General features: G+C 42.5%; 1 protein-coding gene across 1 annotated transcript; it reads right to left on the reverse strand.

Moving 5' to 3' along the window:
* Positions 1–1,451: 1,451 nt before the first annotated feature.
* Positions 1,452–4,084, reverse strand: LOC130744612 (uncharacterized). Its single transcript, XM_057596783.1, has 5 exons — positions 3,919–4,084; positions 3,674–3,802; positions 3,236–3,335; positions 1,796–3,040; positions 1,452–1,689 (listed from the first exon to the last, which is right to left on the reverse strand). Exons 1-5 carry the CDS (start codon positions 4,082–4,084, stop codon positions 1,452–1,454), a joined length of 1,878 nt encoding a protein of 625 aa, XP_057452766.1.
* Positions 4,085–12,871: the final 8,787 nt, after the last annotated feature.

A 12,871-nucleotide genomic window follows, 5' to 3' on the forward strand; every position in this document is an offset into this window, starting at 1 on the left:
TCTGATTTGGCGTCCCGCCACCGACTGGAGATAGAGGGCTTTCAAAGTGAGCTCGCCAAGCTCAAGGCGGAGAATGAGCTTCTGACTGGGCAAGCCATCGAGAAATATGAGGAAGGCTTCAAATATGCTAAGCGTCAACTTCGGTCTTTGGCTCCAGAATTTAACTTGAATGCCTTGGGAGCTTATAAGAGGTTTGTTGATGGTGAATGGGTCGGGTCAGATGATTCAGAATCTGACGAGTCTGAGAGCGAGATGGATGAAGAGCTAGCTGCTTCAGATCCCATCGACAACCCGCCACTCAACAATTCTGCGGGAGCCATGAAAGAAAAGGCACTTGAACAAACCTCCTCTCCTATTATTGAACCCGGAATTGGTGACGACTCGATTCTTCACGACGAGCAGTCTCCAGCAGTTCAAGATGCCAACGGGGATGAACCCGCCGATTAAATTCTTTGATTACTCTTGTTGTGTTGTAACCCTGACAATTTATATTCTCGTCGTTTACTTTTTTGCATCCCTTGCGTGTTCACAATTTCTAAGACGATTATTCAACTGCGTTTGCACGCCTTAGTTAATTTTAGTATAAATCCTTTGTGCTTTTCTGAAATCATGAGTTTTCAATTCTTAACAAAATACATGATTGAAATTATACCTTTACGATAAATAACAAAGAATTAAAATTGAGAACATTTTGGGATGCAAAAGACTGTCCTTAACCGTTGGCACATGCTTTGCCTTCCGTTGAGATTCTTTTATTGGCATCTCGTGTAATCCCGCGGCTCTTTTAAGCGCGAATTGGGTGGGCACTATCCAACGATGTAGTCGGCGTGTCCGACCCAGGTTTTGGCGATGTAATCAACCAAGTCACATGAAGCGGCTCCTAGCGCGCTAAATCGGGCGGCCTCTATCCAACATATAGCTGGCGGGACCAACCCGGGTTAACTGTGTGGCCACTATCCAACATGTAGTTGGCGGGTCCAACCCAGGTTCGGCGTGCAACGTGCCCTGCACGAAATCGTCCTTAACGACGTAGTCTCATAAACTCAGCCTTACTAGCCATGGAGTATTATACTTGCACTTTAAATATCAATTTGTAAAATCATCCAACTGGACTTGCCATTTAAGCTATTCTTCTGATATTAAAGTCGTTACATCCTCATTCAAACAAAAATAGCAAAAACAAAAACTACGGGGCGACTACTGCTTGTGGTTTGGACGCCTCGTTAAAAACTCCCTTGAAAGGAAGGAAAAAGAGTACGCCGCTTATTAACACCCCTCATTGCTCGTGATCAGCTATAGTAAAACCGGAGATTGGCGGCATTCCAAGAACGCGGAATGCATCGCCCCTCCAAAGTTTCCAAGTGATAAGCTCCATTGCCAACCTTTCTTAGAACTCTGAAAGGTCCCTCCCAATTCGGGGATAGCTTGTTGTCTTCAGGCGATTTCGTCTTTCATCGCAGCACCAAGTCTCCCTCTTCAATTTGTCGCGGGACCACCTTCGCATTGTACCTCCTGGCAGCTCGCTGCTTCACAACCGCCTCTCTTAAATGGGCCTCTTCACGAACTTCAGGAAGAAGGTCCAGACTCGCCTTCAAATTAGCTTCATTTTCCTCTTCATTGAAGATTGCGACGCGCCATGTATCTTTACTTAGCTCTACTGGAATCATGGCATCCTCTCCATAGACCAATCTGTAAGGTGTCTCGCCAGTAGCTGACTGGGGTGTTGTATTGTAAGACCATAGAACGACTGGCAACTCGTCAATCCACGTTCCCTTAGATTCGCCACACCTCTTACGAAGCCCTTTCAATATTACTTTGTTCGCGGATTCCACCTGACCATTTGTCTGGGGATGCTCCACCGACGAGAACCTCTGCTGGATCCCCAGCCCTTCCAAATTGTGTTCCGTTATCGGATACAATAACTGAGGGAATTCCAAATCTGCACACCAATTTCCTCCAGTAGAAAGATTTGATCTTGGCGGCTCCGATACTAGTGAGGACTTCCGCCTCGATCCACTTCGTGAAATAGTCAACTGCTACCAATATGAATCTCGTTTGACTCCTGGCCTCAGGGAAGGGCCCGACTAAATCGACTCCCCACATTGCAAAGGGCCAGAGAGCCACCATTGTGGTCAACTCCGCCGGGGGAGCCTTGTGAAAATCAGCAAAGAGCTGGCACTTCTCGCACTTCTTTGCATACCTCTTGCAATCAGTTCTCAAAGTAGGCCAATAGAATCCTGCCCTCAAGACTTTAACCGCCAAAGAGCTGGCCCCAATGTGAGACGCACACACTCCTTCGTGAATCTCGCTGATTATCCTTTCGATTTGGTCCTCGGGTACACACGCCAACATAGGATGAGTGTGGCTCCGCCTGTAAAGCTGCCCCGCCACCAAAGTGTAGTGGCTTGCCTCGTGCCTCAACTTTCGGCTAATGGTGCTTGCATCAAGCTCGTCCTTTAAAACTTTAAAAATTGGATCCATCCACGACTCGGGTGGCTCATCTATAAGCATGATTGACTCGTCGTCGACGCTAGGTCCCGACAACGTTTCTTGAATGACAAATTTCTTGTTTTCCGGCCTTCTTGTACTCGCCAACTTAGCCAATACATCTGCTCTGGTATTTTTCTCCCGCGGGACATGTTCTATATCCACTTTGTCAAAATGAGTCATCAACTGTTTAACGATTACCAGGTACCTCGCCAACTGCTCGTCTCGCACCTGGTAAGTTCCCACAACCTGCTTCCCAACCACCTGTGAGTCACTTCTTATTGCCAAAATATTTACCCCCACGTCTAAAGCCAACTTCAAACCAGCAATGAGAGCCTCATATTCTGCCTGGTTGTTTGTCGCCTTGAACTCAAACCTCAGAGATTGCTCAATTTGAATATCTCCTGGCCCATCTAGAACTACACCCGCCCCGCTGCCTGCAGTATTGGAGGATCCGTCGACTGACAATGCCCAAGTCGCTCCCTCTCTTGGTGCTGTGGCGGGTGTGAGTTCTGCTACAAAATCAGCTAGCACATGACCCTTAATTGCTCCCCTAGGTTCATAGGTCACCGAATATTCCGTCAACTACACTGACCAAGACACCAAACGTCCCGCCAGATCAGGCTTTCGCAAAACTTGTTTTAAGGGCAAGTTGGTGCGCACCACCACCTGACACGACTGGAAATAGGCTCGGAGTCGTCGCGCTGTCGTAATCAAGGCGAAAGCTGCTTTCTCAATTTTTTGATACCTTACTTCGGCTCCCTGCAAGGCCCTGCTGACAAAGTAGATTATGTTCTGCCGCCCCTCGATTTCCTGAATCAACACCGAACTTACTGCGGTATCTGTTACTGCCAAATAGAATATTAGGGGAATCTCGACATTAGGTTTTGACAAAATAGGTGGTGTTGACAAGAGACACTTTAACCGTGTGAACGCCTCCTCACACTCAGTTGTCCAATGGAAAGTTGCACTCTTCCTGAGGCATTTGAAGAAAGGAGCCGACCTCTCGCCTGAATGGGGAAGAAAACGCTACAGAGCGGCTATTCGACCCGCCAACTTTTGGACCTCTTTAACATTCGCCGGGCTTCGCATCTCCTTGATGGCTTTACATTTATCCGGATTCGCCTCTATTCCCCTTTGAGAGATCATGAATCCTAAAACTTGCCACTTTGAATGCCGAAGGTACATTTTTCTGGGTTCAAGCGAACATTGTGCTTCCGCAGCTCCCCGAATGCCTCGGCGAGATCTGTCTCATGTGCTCCGCCCGCTAGCGTTTTCACAACCATATCATCCACATATACATCCATGTTTCTCCCTATTTGTTTACTGAAAATCATATCAATTAACCTCTGGTAGGTCGCGCCCGCATTTTTCAGACCAAAAGGCATAGTTTTGTAGCAGTAATTGGCCTTTTCGCCATAAAAAGCTGACTTGGATTATCCTCCGAATGCATCCTTATCTGATTGTAACCTGAGTATGCGTCCATTAGACTTAGCAACGCATGTCCTGATGCTCCATCAACGAGCTTGTCAATGTTGGGAAGCGGATAAGGATCCTTAGGGCAGTTCTTGTTTAAGTCCGTATAATCTGTGCACATTCTCCACTTTCCATTCGCCTTTTTCACCATCACGACATTCGCCAACCATGTTGGATACTTAATTTCTTTTATGAATCCCGCCTTTAGTCGTTTGCTCGTTTCCTAGCGGATTCCCTTGATCTTCTCCTCCCCCATTTTCCTCTTCTTTTGAGTTACCGCCTTCGCACCCTGCTTCACAGCGAGTTGGTGGCAAATGAAATTTGGGTCGATTCCAGGTACATCTTTAACTGACCAAGCAAATAAATTCAAGTTCTCGCTAAGAAGCTTTCCTAGTCGGGCCTCCTGGGACTCGCTAAGGGAGGTCCCAACTTTAAGTACACGTCCCGCTACGTGCAGATCTTTGAGTGACTCTACTGGCTGCGCGGCTTCATCTCTCAAGTCATCTCTAGGGTCTATGAATGGGTCAGCATCATTACCAATCTCAAATACACGGTGGCCCTCCTTGGCCCCTCTCTCTCCGAAGACGGGTCTATGAATGGGTCAGCATCATTACCAATCTCAAATTCTAGACTTTTTTCATAACACCTCCTCGCAGCCGCTTGGTAAACCTTGAGCACTCCTACCTTCCCAGTGCTAAGTGGGTACTTAACTGTCAAATGCGCCGTTGAGATGCAAGTTGCTACCTTGTTCAGGGTCCTTCACCCTATAATCACATTGTAAGACGTAACACAGGAAAGAACTAAGTATTTGACTTGGACCCTCTTCACGTTCTCGCCACGCCCGAAAATGGTTTCTAGCTCCAGCCATCCCCTGGCAGCCACCTTCTCACCCGCAAAACCCACTAAGCTTCCACTGTAAGCCCTTAGGTTGGCGGGATCCAACTTCAACTTTTCAAATGTATCTCCGTAAATGACGTCTGCAGAGCTTCCTTGATCAAGAAGAACTCACTCTGTGTCATAACCTCCTATCCTCAACAAAACCACTATTGGATCGTCCTCATATGGGGCTATTCCCTCGAAGTCTTTCTTTGTGAAAATGATGGGTGGATGATCAAAGTCATTTTGTCCTACGTGCACCGAGTTGACCATACGTGAGTACCTCTTTCGCGCGGATGTAGTTTCGCCTCCACCCTTGAATCCCCCTGAGATACTGCATACCCGCCCTAGTGGAACGTCGAGGTCAGAATCTGCTTCTTCCACCGGAGCGACTTCATTGTTTGTTTCTGTATCAGCCACAAATTCTAGCAAATAGCCCTTCTTAATCAAGCGCTCAATCTCATGTCTTAGTGTCCAGCATTGATCAGTCATATGCCCATTCATCCTGTGGTACTCGCACCACTTGTCTGGATCATCATTTATCGGCGAACTAGTTCGCTCTTTAGGGAATGATATTAACTTCAAACGAGTCGCCTCCTCTAGGATATCCGACACCGGCTCGCGCTGTCCCAGAACTGTTAACTCTTGCTTCCTTGAGATTTTCTGTCGCGTTCACCGCTTTCAAAGGCTTTGGTATGCTTGGTCCTCCGGAGGGTCGCGCTTGATATGGGGCTGGGCGATTCGGTTTGGGTTGGTTGAATTTGACAGGTCCTGAATGTGTCGCCCCCTTCTGAGATGAGGAACCATCCCTCTTCTGCTTCTGGCGGTTGTCCTCCTCCTCGAGGATATAACTTCGAGCTCGCGCCTTAATCTCTGCCATGGAGGTCGCTGGATGCCTCGTCAAATTTCCATTCAAAGGTCCTTCCCTAAGTCCATTCTTGAAAGTTCCCACGCAGACCGATGGCACTGAGTCCTCCAAGTGTACTGATAAGTCATTGAATCGTGTCATGTAGCCCTTGATCGATTCATTCTCCCGCTGAATCACCGCCAACAAAGCTGCTATTGTGGCTTGCTCTGATCTACTCGTCGAGAATTGAGCCAAGAATCGCGTTGAGAACTCCTTGAAATCTGCGATTGTTCCTGGGGGAAGGGTGGTGAACCACGTCATGGCAGATTTCCTGAATGTGGAGGGGAGAAGCTTACACTTGACCGCATCATTCACCCCAGCGATTACCATCCGTGTGTTGAAGTAAACCAGATGCTCCTTCGGATCTGTGGCTCTAGAATAAGGATCCAAAACGAGTGTCTTAACCTGTTCGGGGATCTCCTCCGCCACGATCTCATCAAAAAAAGGTTGGAAATTGACGACCGCCGCCGCGGTGTGACGATCAGATCCTTGATGATCCAACTTGCCACACGTTAACTCCGCCACCTGAGTTTGCAAAGCCTCATTAGCTCTTTGCATAGTTTCCAGCCTCTCCAGTATCTCCGTTAAACCTGGGTTTCCTCCTCCATCCGCCGCCATTGTTGGCTCTCTTACCGGGGGAGGTTCTTCACTCTGGTCCGTCTTCAATCTCGCTGCAACCGCTCTCCTGGTAAATCCAGCCAGCTCTCAAGTTAGTGGGACTGATGATCTTCTCGTCTGCCCCATGGTGGGCGCCAAAAAGTGTTCTTACACGGCCACAAGCCCTGGAAACGGAGGGTTTATAGTCTAGGGTTCCGAGCCGTAAACACAATAAAAGCTGATAGAAAATGAGAACCTGTTTATTCAATGAAGTATGTTGCCTTTTATAGTGGGGCAATTACATCAACCCTAATCTATTACACATGGGCCTCAGCTATGTTTTCATGGGCCAGGCTACTAGCCCAATACCTAGTAGTCCAATTCCTACACCTAAGCACGCACGAGCACACTCGCCCTGCCGTGACCCTTTGACTATGGGACTCGCCAGATGCCTCTTTGGCGAGTCCTATCCACAACCTATCATAAGTCGAGCTAACCTAGTGGAAAGAATCTTCATTGTCATCTGAAAATTCCTTACAAAAATTCATATCCCCATTTGTCATGTGGTAACCCCCTATTATTCCTTCCCTAAGATTATATTATACTAATTTGACTGATGCACTGGGTGGTTTCCCCTTGAACTAGACTTAAACCAAATTTTCGATTGTCACACAAGTCCTCAACATTACCACATGGTCACAAGATACTTGAAGCACACAATGAAAAACATTAACACTTGTTGATGCAACCCAAGACATAGGAGTTTAACTTCCTTCGAATTAAACACCCACTAAAGCATATCAATCTTCCGATACAAATACAAACTAGTGAAACCATAAATATTACCAAATGACCAAAAGAGGCATTAAGTGAAGAAAAAAACACCAAAAAATGAAAGAAAATCGATAATGTTAATAAAAGGAGACACGTGTCTCCCATGTTTGCCACCAACAATTGAGGGCCTCAATCCTTCTAACCCCACCCTTGAATCCCTCAAGCTTTAAGCTCCGCCACTTGCATTTGATTTCGGAAAATATTTAAAGAGATGCTCAAAATCTCTTGTTTCAGCCTTTTAAACATGGCAAGGGTGACCAAGCTCTCTTAGTGAGAAGAAACTTGTTTAGCAAGTCGCTTTCCTTAAGGGAAGGTGATGCATTCTCACTTAGAGAAAACCAACTTTCAAAAATCCTTTTAAAATGCCTCAAATTTTCATTGCGAAAAACTCTTGGCTAAGAGTTCTTCCAGTGTAGGTTCGTGTTTTAGCTTCGAATTTCCATGATCTTCCTACATACATAAAACTTGGGATTAAATATGAAATTTATAATATTTAAATACTATTTATCCTAAAAAAATGAATATTTACTTAATTAATATCTTGAAGGATAAAAGATTCATAATTTGAACTTCTATGTCAAATAAGTGCCTAAAATCAAATCCAAATGAAAATAAAAGTAACACTTGTATAGTGAAAAAAATATGTTTTTATAAAGTAAATGAGAAAACGTAGCATGTAAGGAAAAGATAGATCTAGAAGCTTTTACACACACACCCACATGTGTGCACCCACACAGACACACGTCCATATATATCTATAAATATAACCCCTTTCTTTCCTAACCCTACTCGATAGACATGAGCCTTATTCATTTCCTCTTCCTTGACGGCACCACCATCAATTCCTCATCCTTGTTCCAAATATGCTTCTAGAAATCCATAGTCTTTCGTATTGGTCATAAAAATGATATCATTTCAAATCACTCGCCGATCTCCCTATTTTTGATTTCACCGTTGTCGTCCAATTTGTTCGCACCCCAATCGTCTCTCTAGGTGCTGAAAAATCTCAATAACTTTTCACTTAGGAGGGATTAGAGGTTAATTGCAATTTACCCTTATAAATCTCTTTTTATGCTTTGATGTTTACTCTTATAATTATTTTCCCTCGTCTTGTTAAAATTGGGAACTTGAAATTAGGGCTTTAGTTTGTTGCCTTTGATGGTTAACATACATATTTTGTTAACTTTACTTTTCGTGATATACAATATTTACATGGCGCTTCTCTCTTTTAAATCATTTCAGATCACTCACAGATCTACCTATTTTTCATTTCACTGTTGGTTGTCCAATTCGTTAACCCCCGATCATCTCTCCCTGGGTGGGTCTACCACTTTTCGCTTAGAAGGGATAAAAGGGTAATTTAAATTTCCCCTTATACATACTTTTTTATGCTCCAATGTTTATTCTTATTATTATTTTTCCTCATCTTGTTAAAATTGGAACTTGAAATTAGGCTTTTATTTTGGTGCCTTTAATGGTTCACATACATATTTGGTTAACTTGATTTTTCATAATATGCAATTTTTACATGGTGCTTCTGTTTTTGAAATTAATTATATTTCTTTTAAAGTTGAAGTAAATTTGTTTAGATTAGCACACAATTTTTTTCCGTGTAGTTATATTTGTTTTGTGTTTTGACTTTTTTTTACTTAATTTTTATGATTTAGAATTTCAATGTAATGATAATTTTGGTATTCAAAACATCTTCTATGAAGTTTATGTTAATTAGAGGTTGTTTTTAGGGACACAACGTCGGTCTACAATAATTTTATAATTTCATATCATAAAAACTAAGAAGACAAAAGTCTAAGCTAAACATCTTATACAATATTTGTCCAAAACAAATATAACATACAAATATATATGTATATGATTATTTAAATATAGAAAATACTCGTTATCGTCCACTTGTTGATGGTCTTGTAGAACAATCTCACTAATGCACAATCATTCAATCTATATATTGTTTTTTCTAATACCCATTTGTTGGCAAAATGGTGCACATATTAGAACTACATCTCCTTCTTCTCCACTAGCCATGAACTTCTGACAGCCATCTAAAACATATCCTCCAACATTTATTGCATGATTCATATGCGCGATCTATAGAGTTCCATAGGAATCATGCAATAAATGTTGAATGATATGTTTTGGATGGTTGTCAGGAGTTCATTGCTAGTGGAGAATAAGGAGATGGAATTTTAATATGTGCAACTTTTTGCTACCAAAGGGGTATTAGAGAAAATATATATAGACTGAATGATTGTGCGTTAGTGAGATTGTTCTACCAGACCATCAACAAGGGGACGATGAGGAGTATTTTCTATATTTAAATAATCATATATATATATATATGTTATATTTGTTTTGGACATATTTTGTATATGATGTTTAGTTTAGACTTTTTTTCTTAGTTTTTACGACATGATCAAATGTTATTTTCTTGGTTGTCAATGAGTTAGATATCTACACCCTATCATCGAAAAAGGTCTGGTTACATGAACCCCTCTGCTAGGGTTTCTGGGCAATGTTCCCCTGGGACGGCGGTGGCGATTCAGGAGGGCTCGTCGGCGGTTCGCGGTGATGGCAATGTTGACGGCGAGGTGGAAGGCGGCGAGAAGGACGGTGATGCAGACGGTGGGTCCGGTGGAAGAAACGGTGGTGAGAGAAAGTGTTTCTCTGTTTTCATTGACGGAATCGATGAGAAGGCTGATTATCTCCTTCTTCGCAACTTGTGTTCAAAGTTTGGTAAGGTTCTCAATCTCTTTGTTCAGAGACAAAGAAAGATTGGGCGACTTTTCCGTTTCGGTTTTGTTCGGTATGAGCTTCGTGACCAGGCGGAGAAGGCGATTCTGGGTATCAATGGCGTTTTGATGGGGAATGCTTCTCTGTCGGCTGCCATGGCCAGATCCCCACGGGGTAGTGGGTCTTCTCCTTGTTCTTCTGGCGTGGAGGTCTAGATCGCTTCGGCTCAGGGGAAGCGTTGTTCTGCTCCAGTTCAACAACGGGTGGCTGGTTCTTTTCCCCCTTTTCCCAATTCATGGCGTGATGTTGTAGTGGGGCTTAGGAGGGGCAGAGTTGCGCCTTCTTTTTCTGAGGATGAGGTTAGGATGCTTGATGGAGTTGGATATTCGTTTGAAGAGGGGACGAGAGTTCCGGTTCAGTTCCTATTTCCAGAGATTGCAAGGGCGGTTTTTGGTGGGGATAGCATCGTGAGAGGAGCAGAAGAGAGAGGTGGTGAAGTCAGCGGCTGTTTAGCTCTAGGTTCGGCTAGGATGGAGTGGCGTAGCAGAGACGGCTTAGGCGATGTTGTGGCAGCGGTAGCAGAGGTTGTGCAGGGAGGTGAGGACGCGTTTGATTCTCGGTTTGGATTGAGGGGGTTTTGGGTGAACGACTTGTCTTTTCTTCTCAAAGGGTCCTCGGTTGGGTGTTGGCACCGGGACCTTATCTTGTCTGTTGCTCCATCTCTTCTGTCGGTGTCTGTGGGTGTTAGGAATGCTTTGAGGACTTTTACTCCTTTGAATTTGTGTCTTGCAGGTTTGAGTCGTGGTTCTGGGTTGTTGGAGAGCTCTAAGTCCTTGGATTTGGTCGCCTCTGGTTCTTGTGCAGTTGCTGCTGTTGTTTCTCCGATGCAGGCGGGCTCAGTGGTTATGTCAGTGTCCTCTCCTTGCCCAGCTTTGGGTTCTTTTGATGGGGGGTCGGGTGTCGTTGGTTCTGCGCTTGAGGAGGGATGTGTCGTACAGCAGCAAGCTACCTCGTAGACGTGGGCGTCCCAAAAAGGTTCCTCCTCCCTACCAGAGTAATCCGATTTTGGGCTGCGAGGAGCAGCGGGGTGATTTAGAGGAAGCTGGCGCTTCTCCTGGTAGTGGTGGACCTTACTTCACGCGCTCGAAAAAGACGTGGTTGCTTGGCAAAGTATTGGGGTTAGAGTTCGAGGGAAGCGACATAGAGGCTATCCGTGGTTTGGAGAAGGTCTATGAGGATCATTTTAAGACTTGAGTCACGCTTGTATATCCTGGTTATGTCTGTGAAAGAGTTAGGATGTTCTTTGTGGCCTATGCTCTTGTTTTTTTGCCTGTTTAGTTCCTGTTCGGTTTAGCGGGCTTCTTTTTGTTCGTCGAAGTGCCTTGTTATTAGTGGGTGATCTTCGCCCCCTGAGGGTCCTGTCCTTAGGGTTTTTTGTGATAATCTATTTATATACTTTTACCTTTCAAAAAAAAAGAAATTACAAAAAGATGGTAGATCGACGTCGTGTCCCTAAAAACAACCTCTAATTAGTATAAACTTCATAAAAGATGTTTTGAATACCAATCTATCATTACACTGAAATTCTAAATCATAATAATTAAGTAAAAAAGTCAAAACACAAAACGAATATAAAATAGTTCCAAAGCAATAAAACTGTTAAAAGCATATCCTCAAAGAGGAGCATCTCATTTTCCCCACTATCTACGGATCGACTCCTTACATCCATCCAAAGAATATCCTCAAAGACTGACCACAAGATTCTTATGGCACTTCAAATATTGCGTTTTACTCTATCTTATAAGGACAAGTTTTTATTTTCTTCTATGAATTTCTTGAAACCTCTTCATGTTATAACTCCCGTCAATTTATATACTTCAATCTCTTTAAATATAATTTTAAATTTGTTAATTTTTATAGAATAAAAATAGTAAAAGGGACGGAAACAAATTAAAGGTAGAGAGAGAGTAAAGTACATTGTGAAGTACTCCACCATTCCTTTTTATAGGAATTGGTTTTACATTTCTCATGTTCCTAAATATAAGACCTTTTACAATAATCCAGCAAAATATATTGTATTCTTCCATATATACCATTTTCATTAATTATATGTTTTCAATTCCAAAATTTGAATTACCCCTACTATTAATTACTACTCATCCAACTAATTATGGTTTTTGGTATATTGATTGTGAGTGAATTCATTTATTGGTTGAAATCAATAAGTATAGTAAAATATAATTAGTGCAATAATTACTAGTGAGAGAAAAATGTCAAGGGGTAAATATGAAAGAATGTGTGAATTTTTTAAAACCAATACACTAATTAGACACATTTAGTGCTTCCTTAATAAGTGCAATTTTTTTGTATTAGGTCTTATAAAAATGAACGGAGGGAGTATGTAATTAGCTCTACTGTCACAATGTATATTTATAGAAGGTTCTGTTGAATGGTCCAATTTTAAAATTTTATAGCAATGAAGTGAGAGAATATTAGTAGCATCAAACGTTTAACTCCACTGACAATTAACCCTAAATCCTAAAATTCACGTGGGGTAAAAATGAGCTAAACAAAAAGCATATAACTTTTACATGGAGGCATAATATCATATTACAATGATAAATTAATAATGAATTTACCTGTGTATATGCACGAGCATAAAACACACAAACATCACTATCTCTCTCACACACACACGTATATATATACACACACATTTGTGTGTCATAAAATTTAAACATTAGTTTTCTTTAAATCTTTACAAAATAAAGGAATAAACTTTAGATATGAGGTCTAAGAGACATGTGACCCATGATTTCATGATACATTGAGCATATATATATATATATATATATATATATATATATATATATATATATATATATATATAAAAGGTGAGAGCACTAAATAGTGACCATTAGATACATGTCAATGGTTAATATTTAATTT

This window comes from Lotus japonicus, chromosome 3 (assembly GCF_012489685.1).
Source record: "Lotus japonicus ecotype B-129 chromosome 3, LjGifu_v1.2".
Classification (NCBI taxonomy): domain Eukaryota; kingdom Viridiplantae; phylum Streptophyta; class Magnoliopsida; order Fabales; family Fabaceae; genus Lotus; species Lotus japonicus.